Genomic DNA, 16,365 nt, shown 5'->3' on the forward strand with positions numbered 1-16,365 from the left:
GCAGGCACCTTTCAGCAGTTAATTATAGAAACCTGCCCCAGAGCTACACTGATTGGTTACAGGAGGTCTATTCCAACTAAGATCTAAATAAACCAGGAAGAGAGGGTTGAGTAGAAAATGCTGGAGACTTCCAATGGCAGAAATGATTTTTTTTAGAATTATTTTTTTCTTCCCTTTCTGTGGAAGGGAAGAGAAACACACATTGATGTTTCTCTCCCTTTTTCTCCCTCCCTTTCCCTTTCTCTAAAAATAAGTAAATATTTCTAAAAGGTTGGGAGAGCACAGCCTATGCAATGAATAAATAAACTATATTCCGGGAGGGTAGTGGGTACCCTGACAGGGGGTCCCATCCGCCCTAGCCACTACTCACTCTCTTTCCTCCTGTACTAACTTTCTGCAAAGGCTGCAAGCCTTGCTTTGCTGTGTGCATGGCTCCCAACCCTTTGACCAAGGTCAGTGGAAAGGTCAGGCGCTGCAATTATCGCCAACTAGTTGAGATTCAAACACATACATCAAGCACAGACGTGATGACTAAATCTCTCTGGCACACGTACACACTATTTTCTGGACTTTTGTGTACCTTTTATTTTTGCTAACAAAATGGATGCAGAATGTTCAAATATTAGAGAAATATATTGGAATAGAGTGTTACTTCCATGTAATTCCACACTTCAAAGAGAACAACATTATCAACTTGTTTTCCTACTATTTTCCAAATTTATTAAACTGTTGGGTAACTAAAATCAAATAAATTTAAGACATTTATTGTATTCATGGTAGATTTCTGTGATTGTTTCCCAATGAAGAGACAGACACTAAGACTACAAATACAAGAGACCCACGTATGACCGCAGTTAAAAGTAAGTCCCATACTTAGAAAACAGTAATTTCTTCTCTTGCCTAAAAATTGCAGCAGCAGCAACGGCAAGTGGAAGTTTACTACTTGCTTTCAGGGAGGCAGTACAGGAACTTACAATCCTGTGAGGGGGTGGTTCTGGGGAGTCAGGTGCTCAGAGGAGGGGATAGTGACAGCCAACGNTTAAGACATTTATTGTATTCATGGTAGATTTCTGTGATTGTTTCCCAATGAAGAGACAGACACTAAGACTACAAATACAAGAGACCCACGTATGACCGCAGTTAAAAGTAAGTCCCATACTTAGAAAACAGTAATTTCTTCTCTTGCCTAAAAATTGCAGCAGCAGCAGCGGCAAGTGGAAGTTTACTACTTGCTTTCAGGGAGGCAGTACAGGAACTTACAATCCTGTGAGGGGGTGATTCTGGGGAGTCAGGTGCTCAGAGGAGGGGATAGTGACAGCCAACGCCTCCCACACACCCTCCGCATTTTGGTAAACAAGGAGACACGCTCCCAGTTTGTAAATAAGACAAACCTCGGGGGCGGGACTAGGCAACATTACGTAAGCACTAGAGAGGCCTCTTATTGGTGATTCTCGAAGGGCGGAGGACCCGCGAATCTTGATTGGTGCGCTCCCTGGATTGACGGCACTTGTTCTGATGGGCGGTGCTTCTCCCGGCTGCGCTCCGCCCCTCGAGGGTGGTTGTCCACCCGTAGCAGAGCGCCTGCGTGCGCGACCGCTAGCTGGAGCTTTGCCTGCCAGTCTCGCAGCGCACACTCGCAGACTGTGTAGGAGCCGGAGCGGCGGAGGTCACCGCGGGGAGGCGGGGCGGGGCAGCATGGCAGCATCCGTATGGCTCCGTGGAGCCGCCTCCGGCCTCCAGCACTGGAGCCGCCGGCAGTGGCCGGCCGCAGCTAACCTTGCAGCGGGTAAGGACTTCGTGCCTCCTTCCCACGTCTCTCCTCCAGCCGCCCTCTTCTCCTGCCCTGACGGCCGAAGATGTCTTTTCACGAGAGGCGCTGAGGTTGGATCAGGGCTTAAAACCCAACATTTTGGTTGATCCCAAGGACTGGCGTTTTTTGCGGCTGCCTTTCGCGCCGCTCGTGCTTCCCCCCCCCCAACCCCCCCGCATAACCTTGCCCCGAATCCACATGAATAGCATTCATTGAGCGCCCTTTTTGGCACTTAAATAGTGGTGGGAAGACCTTGGGGTAAAGGGAAGAATATTGGGGTCTGGGGCGTGCTCCTTTGGAGTTAGGCTCGGAGGACAAGTGAAGGGCCCAGCCTCGGCGGCGACCCTCTATCCACCCCTGAGACTCCTGGCGATTCAGGGCCGGCTGGCTTTTCCAGCGCTCCACCCCCCGCCCGGGTGCACTCTGGGTGGGCGCCCCCTTGGGCGGAGGGGCCTGATTTTTGTTTAACTAACTTAATCGTACTAGAGTGGTGTCAGTGCAAACCAGGTGGTAAGTCATTCCAGCAAAGTTATAACTCACCCTTGACCCGCGAGGCAGACTTCCCACCTCCACTTCTTTGGAATTGTGCTACCCAAAGATGGCACATATGTCAAATTACTAGCCAAAACACTTTCAACGTCCTCAAAATCGTGGCCTGAAGTTACCCTCTTCTTCTACCCATAAGTTATGGAAGTTAACCATTGACTTAGGAAGCTGCAGTTTTTAGACCCACAGAGGTAGATTTTTTTTTCATTTTTCAGGTGAAGAACCTGAGACCACTTGGGCAAGTGAATTAGTGAATCTAGATCCTATCCAGCAGGATCTAGAAAGGCCTTGATTCATCCTCATCTCTGAATTTTCTATTACACCAGGATCCCTCTTTAATTGAAAAGTTGGTTGATTTGTGTGGACACTGATATTGTTTTCCTGTAAAAGTGTGAGAGTTGTAACAGTTTAACAAAAGCATAGTCAGGATTTTTAAAAAGCCTTGGTATTAGTGTATGTATATATATTTGATTTAAAAAGCCCAGCATGCTCAGAATTGAGTTCTTAATAGCTCCCCTCCCTCCCTCTCAGTAAAAGCTAAACAGAAGAGTGAGTTCCCTCCCTGGCTTGAGTAGGACAGGCTCCTTGTGAGGCAAGAGAACAGATGTCTGATACAGAATCACAGCAACAAGATGCAAGCTCACGGAATCTGCCAAACTTGAGTGCAACCGCTATTTAAGCTGCTGTACTGAGCTACCAAAAAATGCCTCCTACTTTAGAGATACTTTAAAAAAAAAAAACTCGATTAGTTTATTTTTCCACAGTAGTAAATGTTGCACCAGTTTTCACCTGAATGTGCAACTCTTTCAGTTTTGATTAGCCAAGGATGAGCAGTTGTTTAGAGCAGTTTTACAGGGTGTTCAGATGATCCTTTATTGAACTGTTGTGGCACCTTTTGGAGTTCAGAAAGTTGTTATAGTTCATGATAGCAGAGCCGGAGGCCCCGGGCTCTAATACTTGTCTCTGTAAACTGGAGTGTTGTTGCACGGTGCTGGTTAGCCGGCTTCGGCGTGTGCTCTTGTTCAGCAGGTTCTTTGACCCAAAGATGCTCTGTGGGTGTAGATTTATGATACATTATAAATAGTTCTTTTTGTGATGATTGTTTCAAAAACACTTTAGCAGTTGTTTTTACTCTGGAATTGTTTTTAAATGTTTCTGTTAATATTAGTTTACTACAAAACTGTGACTTTCTTTGACACTGGAGTCTTAAAATATCTACATGCAAGTTTGGAGTCCAGGGACATTAAGAAAAAGAACCATGTTCAAATAGTAACATTATTTAGTGTTCTGAATTCTGTGGATTACTTGTCACCATAGTATGTTTTAAGATGTTTATATCATATGTTTGGTAATATTATAAAGATCTGTATAATTATTTACTATTTTTAAAAAATGAGACCTGAAATTTGCCAGTTAATGGCATATCTTAATTTTAAAATATTTATCGTATGAAAAAAATAGAAGAATTAGCAATATTAAACTATATATATATATTACTATTTGATCACCATTTAGTAAAAGTAAGTTTTGCATTTTATCTTAGAAGGTAATTAAATTTAGTTTTAGACTTCTTTATACAAATTTGAAAAAAATCTATACACATAGGCCCTTGACAGTCACTGTGACTCATCAGCAGGTACATAGAAAAATAATTTGTATCGGATCATTTTCAGGGGGACCACCTGACCAGAGGTAGAATGGGAAAATTAACCAGCATCAGGTACAGAAATGGGCATAGTTTTTTTGTTATTGGCTCTTTTTGTGGCTAAGAAATATACTTTCAAAACAACACATAACATACATAAAGTATATAATATCATTTTTTCCTTTCTACATTAGCTTCTAGGGATCCACTTAGAGCTCTGAAAAGCAGCTAATGGCTCTGAGACCAAAAGTTGACTTTGAACTTGTGAAATTACATAGGAAGAATACTTATTTCTTCAGTAACTTGACTCAAACAGTAAAGGCCTTTATAGAGTAAGTCACTATCCTTATTTTAGTAACTCTTAAGCAAATAGAATTCTTAGAACGATATTGTGTGATAGAGTGAGAGACAAAGTGTGTATGTAACATAATCTCATGACATAATGAGAATGTACATTTAAAACACAGTGATGATTTTTGTGTGGTGAGGTTAACTTTTTCCCTTATGACTGTGTACTTTTTGTATTTTCCCATTATCTATCGATACAATGAAATGTATCACTTTGATTAGGGAAAAAATCTTTGGAAATGGGAAGTAATTAACCTATTACAATTTTTACATTTTGAAACTTAGAGAAGCCTCGTTTTTGGTAGCACTTGATTCAGGTTATCCAGGATGTGGGTAACTTTGCCCACATCCCATGGGAGAAATGGGACATAATTCCTAAATCTATAAATTTAGAAACTAACTCTCGAATTTTCCACCTAGTTTCTTTGTACTGTATCGACTGATTTTCCGCTAACTTGATTGAAGTTACTGTCTAACTGCACTATTTCCAGATATTGTCTGTGTAACTTAAAGGAAGGTATATTATTTAAGTTTGCAAGTTTTTAGGATAATGATTCTATTATACTCCTTTGAATTTCTTCTCCTTTAAGAGCATATTTTTCTGTATTGTCCAAGCGTGGCTTCTGCTATATCGTTTTAACTAAAAGCCGTGTTTCCTTAGACACATGGCTTTCTTTTAAAGTAGTCTCCATCCCCTCTTCTCACACTCTGGCTCTTCTAACCTGCTAGGCAAGAAAGGGGCGTCTGCCATAGGACTGGTATCCTCGTGCTACTTCTTGACCATTGAAGACAAAAGTAGCAGATACTTACTATCACGTGGCAGGTACTATTAATGCTTTACATGGTTTATCTCAAGTATTTACAACCACCTTCTTTTTTCTTTTTTCTTTTTTTCTTTTTATTTAATTGTTGTTCAAGTACAGTTTTCTGTCTTTTACTCCTACCCCAGCCCACCCCTACCCCCCGTGCTCCCCCCCTCCCTCCTATTTTCTCCCCCCTTAGTTGTTGTCCATGTGTCCTTTATACTTGTTCCTGTAAATCTTTCCCCTTCCCCCCTGAAATTCCCTCCCCTCTCCCTTCTGGTCACTCTCCGCCTGTTCTCTATTTCAGTATGTTTGGTTATATTTTGCTTGCTTGTTTGTTTTGTTATTTAGCTTCCTGTTAAAGGTGAGATCATATGGTATTTCTCTTTCAACGCCTGGCTTATTTCGCTCAGCATAATGTTTTCCAGTTCCATCCATGCTGTTGCAAAAAGGGATAGGAGCTCCTTCTTCCTTTCTGCAGCATAGAATTCCATTGAATAAATGTACCATAGCTTTTTGACCCAGTCATTTACCAATGGGCACCTAGATTGCTTCCAGCTCTTGGCTATTGTAAATGGTGCTGCTATGAACATTGGGGTGCATAGGTTCTGTTGGATTGGTGCTTCAGGGTTCTTAGGATATACTCCTAACAGTGGAATTGCTGGGTCAAAAGGCACATTCATTTTTGGTTTTCTTAGAAAATTCCATACTCTTTTCCATAGTGGTTGTACCAGTCTGCAATCCCACCAACAGTGAACTAGGGTCCTCTTTTCCCCACAACCTCTCCAGCACTTGTTTGTTTCTTTGTTTATGATAGCCATTCTGACTGGTATAAAGTGGTATCTCATTGTGGTTTTAATTTGCATCTCTGATAGCTAGCAATATCGAGCATCTTTTCATGTGTCTCTGGATCCTCTGTATGTCCTCCTTGGTGAAGTGTCTGTTCAAGTCCTTTGCCCACTTTTTAATTGGGTTGCTCGTCTTCTTTGAGTGGAGTCATGTGAGTTCTTTGTATATTTTGGAGATTAAACCCTTGTCTGAGGTATCATTGGCAAATATGTTTTCCCATACAGTTGGTTCTCTTTTTATTTTAATACTGTTTTCTTCAGCCATGCAGAAGCTTGTAATTTTGATGAGATCCCATTTGTTTATTCTTTCCTTTATGTCCCTTGCTCTAGGGGACATATCAGTAAAAAAGTTGCTGCGTGAAATATCTGGGATTTTCTTGCCAGTGTTCTCCTCTAGGACTTTAATGGTGTCATGGCTTATATTTAAGTCTTTTATTCACCTTGAATTTACTTTGTGTATGGTGTAAGTTGGTGCTCGAGTTTCATTTTTTTGTGCACAGCTATCCAGTTCTCCCAACACCATTTGTTGAAGAGGCTATCTTTAGTCCACTTTATGTTGCTGTCCCCTTTATTGAATATTAATTCACCATAGAGACTGGGTTTATTTCTGGGCTCTCTGTTCTGTTCCATTGGTCTATGTGCCTGTTTTTATGCCAGTACCAGGCTGTTTTGATTACAGTGACCTTGTAATGCAGTTTGATATCAGGTATTGTGATCCCTCCTACTTTGTTCTTCTTTCTCAAAATTGCAGCTGTTATTTGGGGTCATTTATGGTTCCATATAAATTTTTGAAGTGTTTGTTCTATGTCTGTGAAGTATGTCATTGGTATTTTAACGGGTATTTCATTGAATCTGTAAATTGCTTTGGGTAGTCTGGACATTTTGATGATATTCTTCCAATCTATGAACATGGTATACATTTCCATTTGTTTGTGTCCTCCTTGATTTCTTTCTTCAGTGTTGTATAGTTTTCTGCATACAGGTCTTTTACCTCCTTGGTACAGCCACCTTCTGAATGAGTTACTCTTGTTGATAAAAATGTCTAGAGAAGTGAAGTAACTTGCTAGTTCAAGGGCATACGTGTAAGAATTAACCTTGCATGGATAGGAATCTAGGTCTTTTAAATGGAGAGAAGTTCTTAAATATCACCATCAGTAAATAACCTCTTTTCTTTTGACATCAAATCATGGAACTACACCACATCACACATATGAAGAGAATAGAGCCTGCCATCAAAAACTTCATCCTCATTGATTTTCGTAGTGGCCCATCCAGAATCTGGGCCTCATTATTTTTTACTTCAACTTTAACAACTAACTTCAGCTCTTCTAAGATCTCATCACTAGGAATTGCTGTACTCTCAATATTTCAAAAGTTGAACTAGCCTTCTGGTTAATAGCGTCTCCCCCCACCCCCGCCAGTGATTCTTGTTCTACTGACAAATACACTATTTATCATCATTACTGAACTGTTGGGAACCACTCTGCCGAGTTTCAGGAGTTGTAACTGCCCCCCATGGATAAGGTCAAGTGAACGACCTTTGGACTGTGAGCAACTAAGGAGACAAAGCTTGTCTCTGGCAGCAGTGCTGCTTCTGCTTCATCCATCTCTGGCCCCCAGTGCTTGGTCGGTTAGTCGATGATGGGTAAGACCCCCTCAAAGGGGGGGCAACCTAAGCCAGACACGATCACTTGGGAGGCCCTCAAGGGAGGACTCGGGGGGCTGCAGCAAAGAGGGGGTGATGGACTCTCTCCTCCCGACTATTCTGACACAGTCTGAGTCCCCATTTCCATTTGGGAGAAGCGCTTTCTGGCTCTAATCCACTTAAGCCTAAAAACCTATGATTGGGAAGGCAGTGCAGTCCTCTGCCAGCTAGAACCGGTTCCGGAGTGATTGGGCATAGGAAAGAATTCATAAAGTCCTGTGAAGACTGCTTTGCTAAGAGTGCTTTCATTCATATGATAAGGGTCTGAGCAGGAAGTGAGTATGTCTCCCCAAGTTTTTGCAACCCTCATACCTGACAGACACTGACTCAGACTAAGCCCTCAGATTTCTTAGAAATGTTATCTACTGTTTGACCCTTGCCGCCTGACATTGATTGATGAGCTTTACCTATAGTTCTGTGTATTACGAACCTAATAAAAGCCGTTAAGGAAGGGGTTCTTGGTCCTTCTCCTTTGAGAGATTGACCACCTCTCCTCCCCAAGCAGATTATTTATGTCTTGGTAGTGTTATTTTCATCCGTGGCAGACAGGGGGCCTTGTGTGCAAAGTTTCCCCCACACCGACCCTCTCGTGACCAGAATTCCAGGATTCAGACACATCAGACACAGGATTCCTGTTGTGCCCAGTGTGTTCAGCTGAGCACTGGGAGGGTGATGTTGCACAAGAACAGCACCGTGTGCTTAATGGACGTGTTAGAAACGGTCGTTAAGTCAGAGGGAATTAAATGTGCTTTTGACCTAAGAAGACCTCTAATTCCTAACCATTAGGACTTCAGATCATTTGCTTTTAAGACATCTCATTGCATTTATATTCAGTTCAAGGGAGAGTAGGGATTCAAGTTGAGAGGACTTGAAACTTAAAACGGTGACTGTAGTTTGCTGGTGAGCTACAGTTTTAAAATGTGCCCTTGGGAAGAGACAAGTGGAGTTATTTCTCTTCCTTTTCTCACTGGATGGGACTTTTTGAGGCCAAGGCCATAACTCGTTTGTGTCTGTCCCTGAACTCTGTCACAGAACTTGCGCAGAAATGCTTGTTGAGTGGAGTCTAAATCTAGAAACAGAAATAATGTCTAACGTTATTTTCATGGTAATGCAAAGCCTCTCTGCTCTGTCTTGCCACAGTGTGATTTCAGAAAGCCTTTTGTGAAAGTGGAGAAAATCAAGTAAAACAAGGCCAGCATACAGGTTTTGTTAAGAACAATTTTGTTTTTCCTATAAATGGAAGTGCCTCTTTTCTGAAGGTGCAGGGAATCGTTAGTTTCAGGTCCTGAGACCGTTCCTCTTGCCATTTAAAAGCCCTTGGAAGTGTTCCTCTCCTCCTACAACCCTATTTATAAACTGGTGACTTTTGGTCGAAATACACTCTCCTGTGTTAATGTTGTAATCAGGTGTTTTTTTTAATATCATTGGACGGGATGGTTTCTAAAAATGTGGGGGTGGGGAAGGTGAAAATTTGTCTGTTCTTAGATCTTGTCCAAGCTATAGGTTTTATTGAATGCTTTACATTTTTATACACATTATAATAGGAGATAATATAGTTATGAGGAATCTAGAATTCTTCACATAATAGGTAAAGTACATAATATGAGTTTATAAATGATAACATTTTAAAGTTTATTGTTAAAAATGGTAAAGGGGTGTTTTAGAGGTAGAAAACAGGAGAGAGATTGCTTAATAATATGTTGTTTCCTGGAGAACTAAATAATGAGATGGTAGTCTGCATGCATATTGTTGACATCTTGAAACATGATGAGATCATTAGTTTGAAACCGGCCTTTCAAAAAAAATGTTTTTTCAACAAATTTTTAACAGAGCCCTGGCTGGTGTAGCTCAGTGGATTGAGTGTGGGCCTGCGAACCACATGATCACGGTTCGATTCCCAGTTAGGGCACATGCCTGGGTTGCAGGCCAGTTCCCAGCAGGGGACTCACGAGAGGCAACCATACATTGATACTTCTCTCCCTCTCTCCTTCCCTTCCCCTCTAAAGATAAATGAATAAAATCTTTAAAAAATTTTTAGTAGGAAACATCTAAATAACAGTTGGCCAAACTGAACTATAGAAACAGAGAACAAGATGATAGTTGCCAAAGGGAAGGGGGAGGGGGAGATAGGTGAAAAAAAAACAGTTGAGTTACTAATGTTGATGTTTATAATTAAAAAGTTTGCCAATGTCGAATGAATGTTTGTAGTAAAAAATGTTATCTGCTCCAACTGAAAGTGATTCATTGACATTAGTGTGTTCTAGGTCAGTGGCGTCTAAGACTCCAGTTGGATTCATTGGAGTAGGCAACATGGGGAATCCAATGGCAAAAAATCTCATGAAACATGGCTATCCTCTCGTTATTTATGATGTGTTCCCTGATGCATGCAAAGAGTTTCACGATGCAGGTGAACAGGTAAGATCTTAAGATTTGGATGTTTAAAAATGAGTATACATTAAAGTAAGTGGCAGGCTTTTCATATACCCAGTGGAGTTGTGAACCTGATGGCTAACTTTCTTTCTTTCTGTCTATAATACGTATACACAGGAGACCATGTATTAGTAACTGAATTTAGAGTTTTGTTTATTCAAAGATATGAAGGAAATTATACTTGTACCAATTTGTAGAGTAATAACTGAGGGATTCATGTAATCCCAGAACTGGTGGAATACTAAAAAAAAATTCTGAGAAATATAGAAAAAGGTGAGAGGAAAATATAGAAGTAGTCAACCTCTGGGAAACAGACTTGAAATAAATGCTGAGAAATGCAATGCCTGCATAAAGGGCAGGTTTGGGCAACCTAGCCAGAGGCCGTCTGCAGAACTGGTATTCAGCAACTCCTTCCCTCGGTGGCTTGTGCGCCGCTTGGGGAAGCAGCAGCGTTGTATGAGAATCAGTGTGGAGCGTTCCAGGGTTGGGGTTGTGGCTGTTTCTGCCCAGATGGTCTCTGAATACTGACGCTGTAGCACCAGTTCAGCAAAGCTGACAAATTCTGATAAGTCAAAAGAAGAGTTTCATTACTTTTTAGGAAAATGTGTTTTACATTGGGTGAGAGGGTAGTGAGGGAAGTTCTCTGAAGAAGAGCCAGATGGCAGAGTAAGTAGGACTCATTCAGATGCAGAATGGGGTAAAGAAGCAATTTTCTGGAGAAGTGGAAGCCTCAGTCCCCAAGTTCCTAGAGATTTCGACTCCAGGCTAACTGAACCAGGTTGAGTGCCTGCCGTGTGTCCAGCTGTCTGCCCAGTGCCGTGGAGGATGAACTAGGTCGGGTTGGATGTGGCAGGGTGTTAGATGTGTCTCAGGTCACAGGACTCAGTAACATGACAGGGAAGTTTCTACTAAACTTGTATTTTGAGGATATAAAGTGTCAAAACATTTTTTAAGGAGGAAAAAGTAAGCAATTAACTGTTAAGAGTCATTTCATTTCTGGTAGGAAAGCACACTGATACTGTGTGTGGTCTTTGATCACCTACAGACAGAAATGAGGTAGTCTGAAATGTAAGTCATGGAGGCAAGATCTGTCCAGTTCCTGAGAATAAATTAGAAGGTTCTGGGACACAGACTCAGTTGTTAGATTTTCCTTTTTTTTGCCATCTGTGAGATATGTCAGTGGGTGTGAGGAAAGAAAGAAGATGGGTTCTGGGTCATAGCCCCTCCCAGGGCAGTGAGAGTAAAGACCTGATTTAGCTTCTGGCCTGCCGGTCCCACCCCTGCCCTCCCGCTCCACCCACACACGGTGGGAAACGTTCTTTTCTGGATGGTGGCTCGCACTGAAGTAGCAGGCCTGGAAGACAGAATCCTCTTTCCCACATCCCGGCTCCTTCATGTCTCTGGTTCCCCTAAGAGCCTTGACCCTGAGAGGTTCTCTGAGTATGGACTGTAACAACAGCAGTGGGGGTGGGTAGGAGAGTGTGAGACGTAGATGAGCGAAGGGAGAGAGATAAAGGGTAAAATAGCTTTGGGCCTGAATGAAAACATCTGTTGGTAAAGGATTTGTGCTGGCAGCTTCAAAAACTTCTGAATGGTGACAGCGTCATTTGAACAAGTGTGATTTCCTCGGGGTGCTACTTAAAAGGTGACATTATCGCTGGCCTCTGTGGCTCAGTTGGTTGGGTGTTGTCCAGCAAAGTGGAAGGGCACAACCGATTGATGTCCTTTCCCTTCTCTCTAAAAAATAAATAAATGAAAATGAAAAAAAATAAATAAAAAGTAACATTAATTTGGATGAGTAAGTTCTGTTATAGTAAAATGTCAGTATTATGTCATGGTTATGTTAAGTTTTAAAAGTTTTTGAATATGAGAAAAAATGAGTTTCATTCAACTACAAGGCAAAGAGAAGACCAGCTCAGGATGGGATAGAAAAAAACGTAGGTGAAAATCTTGAAACTTCTTGCCATTGTGCACAATAGTGCAATGAAAGTGTTAAGGATTTAAAAATTTAGAATATATTTGACTTGATTCTTATATTTTAAGGACAGTTGTCCCGTCCCCTTTTACCTGCAATATTACTATGCCAAATGAGCTGATGAAATGGCAGCCTAAGAAAACAGGTTTTGTCCCAATAAAGATTGCAGGATCGTCCTGGAAGGAGGTTACTGTAGTTTCTGTCTAATCCGCCATCATCTTGGATCTCCAACAAAGATTGCAGAATTGTTGGCCAGTTGATTTCTAATGTCAACTGTATTTTTAGTGAGAAATTTGCTGGGAGAAAGAGTAATAAAATAGTATCTGGGTCAAAAGCAGTCAACTTCTTTTAAAGATCTTTGAACATCATCTTGAAGAAGTGCTTTTTTCTTTTTTTTTTTAAAGCAAAAACTGGGGACTTTGTTGTCGCATTCAACTGAAGAGTTGGGGAGTGGTCCGGCCCCAGGCACAGCTGGATTTTGGACATGGGTGGAGTCAGGTTCTTCTCCATCCACCGCTGGGCTTTGCTTTCCACAGGCAGGACCCTCCCTCTCCTCAAGGGGCAGGGTGGACACCTGCAGGTCTGGGGCAGGAGTGCTTTGGACTGTGCCGACCCCAGAGATTTTTCTTCAAGCTCTGCCTAGTAATAAAAAATACTACACAGGTTTTGAAGGGAATAAAAACTTCGACATGTTGAATATGTTTTTTTTTAAAAAGAATTTATTTATTTTTAGAGACAGGAAGGGAGAGAGCACAAGAGCGAGAGAAAATCTATGTGTGAAGAGTGAGAGGTACATTGACTGGTTGCTTCTCACACACCCCCAAGTGGGGACCTGGCCGGCAACCCAGGCATGTGCCCTGACTGGGAATCAAACCGGCGACCTTTCGGTTTGCAGGCCGGTGCTCAATCTATTGAGCTACACCAGCCAAGGCTGACATGTTGAGTATGTTTGATATCACTGTATTTAACCAACTTATTTGTGCCTTTAAATGTTAACCTATTCTAATAGGGTATTTATAATTGTTTAGGATGTTATTTGTGCTCATTTCCTTAAAAAATTGTACGTTCTTTTTTCAGTATCCCTTTATTATGTCATTTTTTTTCTGTTGGAAACTCAGGTTTAACCTACAAAGCATCATTTCAACTTTCAGCATCTTTTCTGAGGCTAGAACCCAGGGTAACTGTTAGGCCTTTGTATATGAGGAATCATGAATCAACGACTTGTGAGTGAAGTAGTATGAAAAGATAAGCCCTGGAGCCAGATTGCCTGGTTCCACCTCCTGGGCTCAACTCTCAGGTCTACCATGTTTGCTGTGTGACTTCAGATGATATAGCCTCTCTCTACTTAAAGGTTCTCACCTCATAAAATGGGGACAGTAATAATGCCTTCCTCTTACTCCTAGAGAACCTGGCACGTTGAACTTGCAGGGTGTTGCTAATGCTGTTGTATCTATAACATACTTCTCCCCGATTGCACTCCCCAAGACCACACAGACGAATACACCACTGTCTTGGCCGGGTCACCGAGTCCAGAGTGCTTTGGAAGAGAACTGTAAACATATTTTTAAATGAAAGAATGATGACGAAAATTAAAACCAAACCAGGAGGTAGTGATTTGACAGCACCCCTACTTAGCAGTGTATTCTGCACCGTCCTTTCCGTCCCGTGTTGATTTTGCGGAAGATTTCTCTACAAGCGTTAGCATCCGTGGTGTGTAACTTGTGCTGCTTTTTTGTTTTCATTGTCTAGGAATTTCCTCGGAGATGCCACTGATCTGTGCCAAAAGTCTCCCACCACTTCTGCATGAGTTTTCTGGTTGAACTAGGCTTAATTAGATTCTCTTTTGTTTTCTCTTTAAAAACTTGGAACCCATCCTGTTGTTCGTGCGTTGTAAGGCTGAACATGTCTGGTTAAGTGATTCTCTCGGGATCTGATCTGGCATCCACTCAGGTCTTGTTAAATCCGAACTTTAAAAGCCTCTTGCTGAGTGGGCTCCATCATTATTGACCAAATGTTTCAAGATGTAGGCACAAACCATTTTTGTCAGTTTTTTAAGTGGAGTGTAATTCTGAACTGACAGTATGCTTTTCTACTTGGGAAGATTAAAAAATACCAAGTGGCAAGTTTAACCAAGGTCATGTTCATCTTAATTTCTTTGCAAGTTTCTCTGACCCACTTACTTGGAAGCAGTGCTGAGCTTGACTTATGTGACTGTTTTGTCTGGAAGAGACAGTGAGATTTTTCTCCTTATGTAGAGCAACTAGTTAACAGCATTCTCCTTGCAAGGGCTCTATGTAAAGGATATGCAATTCCTTCTGATTACTCTGGCCCTGACGCCCCCAACCTTCCTCTTTCCCCTCACCTAGCAAAGCAGGTTTTGTCTTTAATTTATCTTATCTTCTGCTGTCCGTATTGTGCACCTGCCATTGTCATGTATACATCGTCATGTATATGTCATGTACGTATAGATGAATCTAAATCCAGAGAAATTGACTACGAAAACCTGTAAAGACTGTAGATACCATGATACACAAAAATCAAGGTCATGGAAAAGTAGAGTCGTCCTAATTCATAATGGCGTAAGAGTGAGGCAGTTGGAATCACCAAGAGATTGTTCTGGGGTGGCCATGACGGTCAGAGCATGGCCGTGGCCCAGAATCGGCCAGGTCAGTGGAGGATGTGGAGGAAGAGAAGAGTCTTGCTAATGCTGTGTATTGTTCTGAGTCATTGCAGATGCTTCCTATTCCATCAGCCCTGTTTTTACAGAGGCTGTATCTTCCTGGAACTTAAGGTTACTAAATATGAAGAGTTTCTGCTCTAGCTGGTGTGGCTCAGTTGGTTGGGCGTTGTCCTGCAAACTGAAAGATTGTGGATCTGATTCCTGGTCAGGGCACTTGCCTGGATTGTAGGCTCTGTCCCTGGCCTGGGCGCCTGTGAAAGGCAACCGATTGATGTTTCTCTCTCTCTCATTCTCCCTCCCTTCCCCTCGCTCTGAAATCAATAAGTGAGAAACGTTTCATTGCCTAAGTTTCCTTTCTATTTTGGAGATAGAAACCCTTAAAGATAAATCAAATCTCACTTATTTTGTAGATTCAGAAACTAAAGCCCTAGAGGTTACATAATTCGCACAAAATCACATATGACTTAGTGGCTGAGCTGTGACTAAACCTGGGTCTCTGGTTTCCCGAGTCAGTGTTCCTTTCGCTGACCCCTGCTGCCTTTGCTTATCCATTCAATTAGCAGACGTCATTAAAGGGTTCTAATTAGTTTGGCTCCTAAAGGCTTTTGTGGTTAGTGTCAGATGGGCAGCAAGGGTTGTTTTTCTTCCCCCAGCTTTTGAGTCATGGCCAGATTTTGTCAGTCAATTATTTCAGACTCTTGAAGTTGTCACGTGGAAGGCAAGATGATTTGACTAGCTGGACACACACGTCTGTCTATCTGTCTAATAAACGTGCCTTCTGTCGTACAAATTAGAGACTGACTGTAGTGCACCAAATGTACCTTGTCATTAGCTGTGGAGCAGTTGTGGCCAGTACAGTGGTGACAGTCCCAGCTATCACTGTCATTGTGTGCTTTTTCCGGACCTGTGAGCTTTGACACTACTTTCCTGTATAATTGAGGGGTTAACGGACCTCTGGCAACCCAAGCATCCCAAGAAGCAGATGCTAAGGATGCAGGGGGCTGATGGGCCACCCCATGCACTTGGCAGTTGCATGAATCGGCACTGCCAGTTCCTTGGCATGAGAACCTTGGAGGTGTGAAGACGTATCCTTGGGTCTGTGACTAATTGTTGGTGCCCCCGGGGGCACTTCTCAAGGAGTTATCTAGTTGGAATTGAATTTCCTTCTATGGAAGAGCCTTTCTCCATTCTTAAGAGGAGGTCCGACATGGACTCTTAGACCTGAAGGCTTCCAGTGCCTGGAAGATCTGCCATAGAAGGAGAGGCCGCTGAAAGGTATGCTGTTTTGTGTTGTGCCTAGTACATCTTTTAAGTGGGGACACACAGACGGGGCTCTCTTTGTAACCCGTGTTCTTGATACAGTCGGGCACAGAGAACTCTGGCTCCTATAGCTTCTCCTTTTCTTATTTCCTCATCTTACTGATCTGTGCTTTTTTGGGGAGAACTTGAACCAGGAAATAGTTGTGTCTTTTTGAATTTCAGTATTTATATGTGTGTAGGAAAGGTTTCCATTTAACTTAAGTATTTCATTATGATTGGTGGAAAAAATTTTTTCAGAATTATTTGTGGCAGATC

The 16,365-nt window shown here is 42.0% G+C and overlaps 1 protein-coding gene across 2 annotated transcripts in view; it reads left to right on the forward strand.

Moving 5' to 3' along the window:
- The first annotated feature begins 1,578 nt into the window (after positions 1–1,578).
- The window catches only part of HIBADH (3-hydroxyisobutyrate dehydrogenase), a 104,439-nt gene continuing 89,652 nt past the window's right edge, over positions 1,579–16,365 (forward strand). Inside the window, exons 1-2 of one of the 2 annotated variants that reach the window (XM_037041242.1) lie at positions 1,579–1,786; positions 9,960–10,120. In XM_037041242.1, the coding sequence (XP_036897137.1) occupies positions 1,696–1,786; positions 9,960–10,120 (252 nt within the window). In that variant the 5' untranslated portion in view covers positions 1,579–1,695. The remainder of the gene's footprint in view (positions 1,787–9,959; positions 10,121–16,365) is intronic. The other variant, XM_037041243.1, reaches the window with a different exon arrangement.

Source organism: Sturnira hondurensis, unplaced genomic scaffold, assembly GCF_014824575.4.
Source record: "Sturnira hondurensis isolate 20B ecotype Veracruz unplaced genomic scaffold, ASM1482457v3 Scaffold0002840, whole genome shotgun sequence".
Lineage (NCBI taxonomy): Eukaryota > Metazoa > Chordata > Mammalia > Chiroptera > Phyllostomidae > Sturnira > Sturnira hondurensis.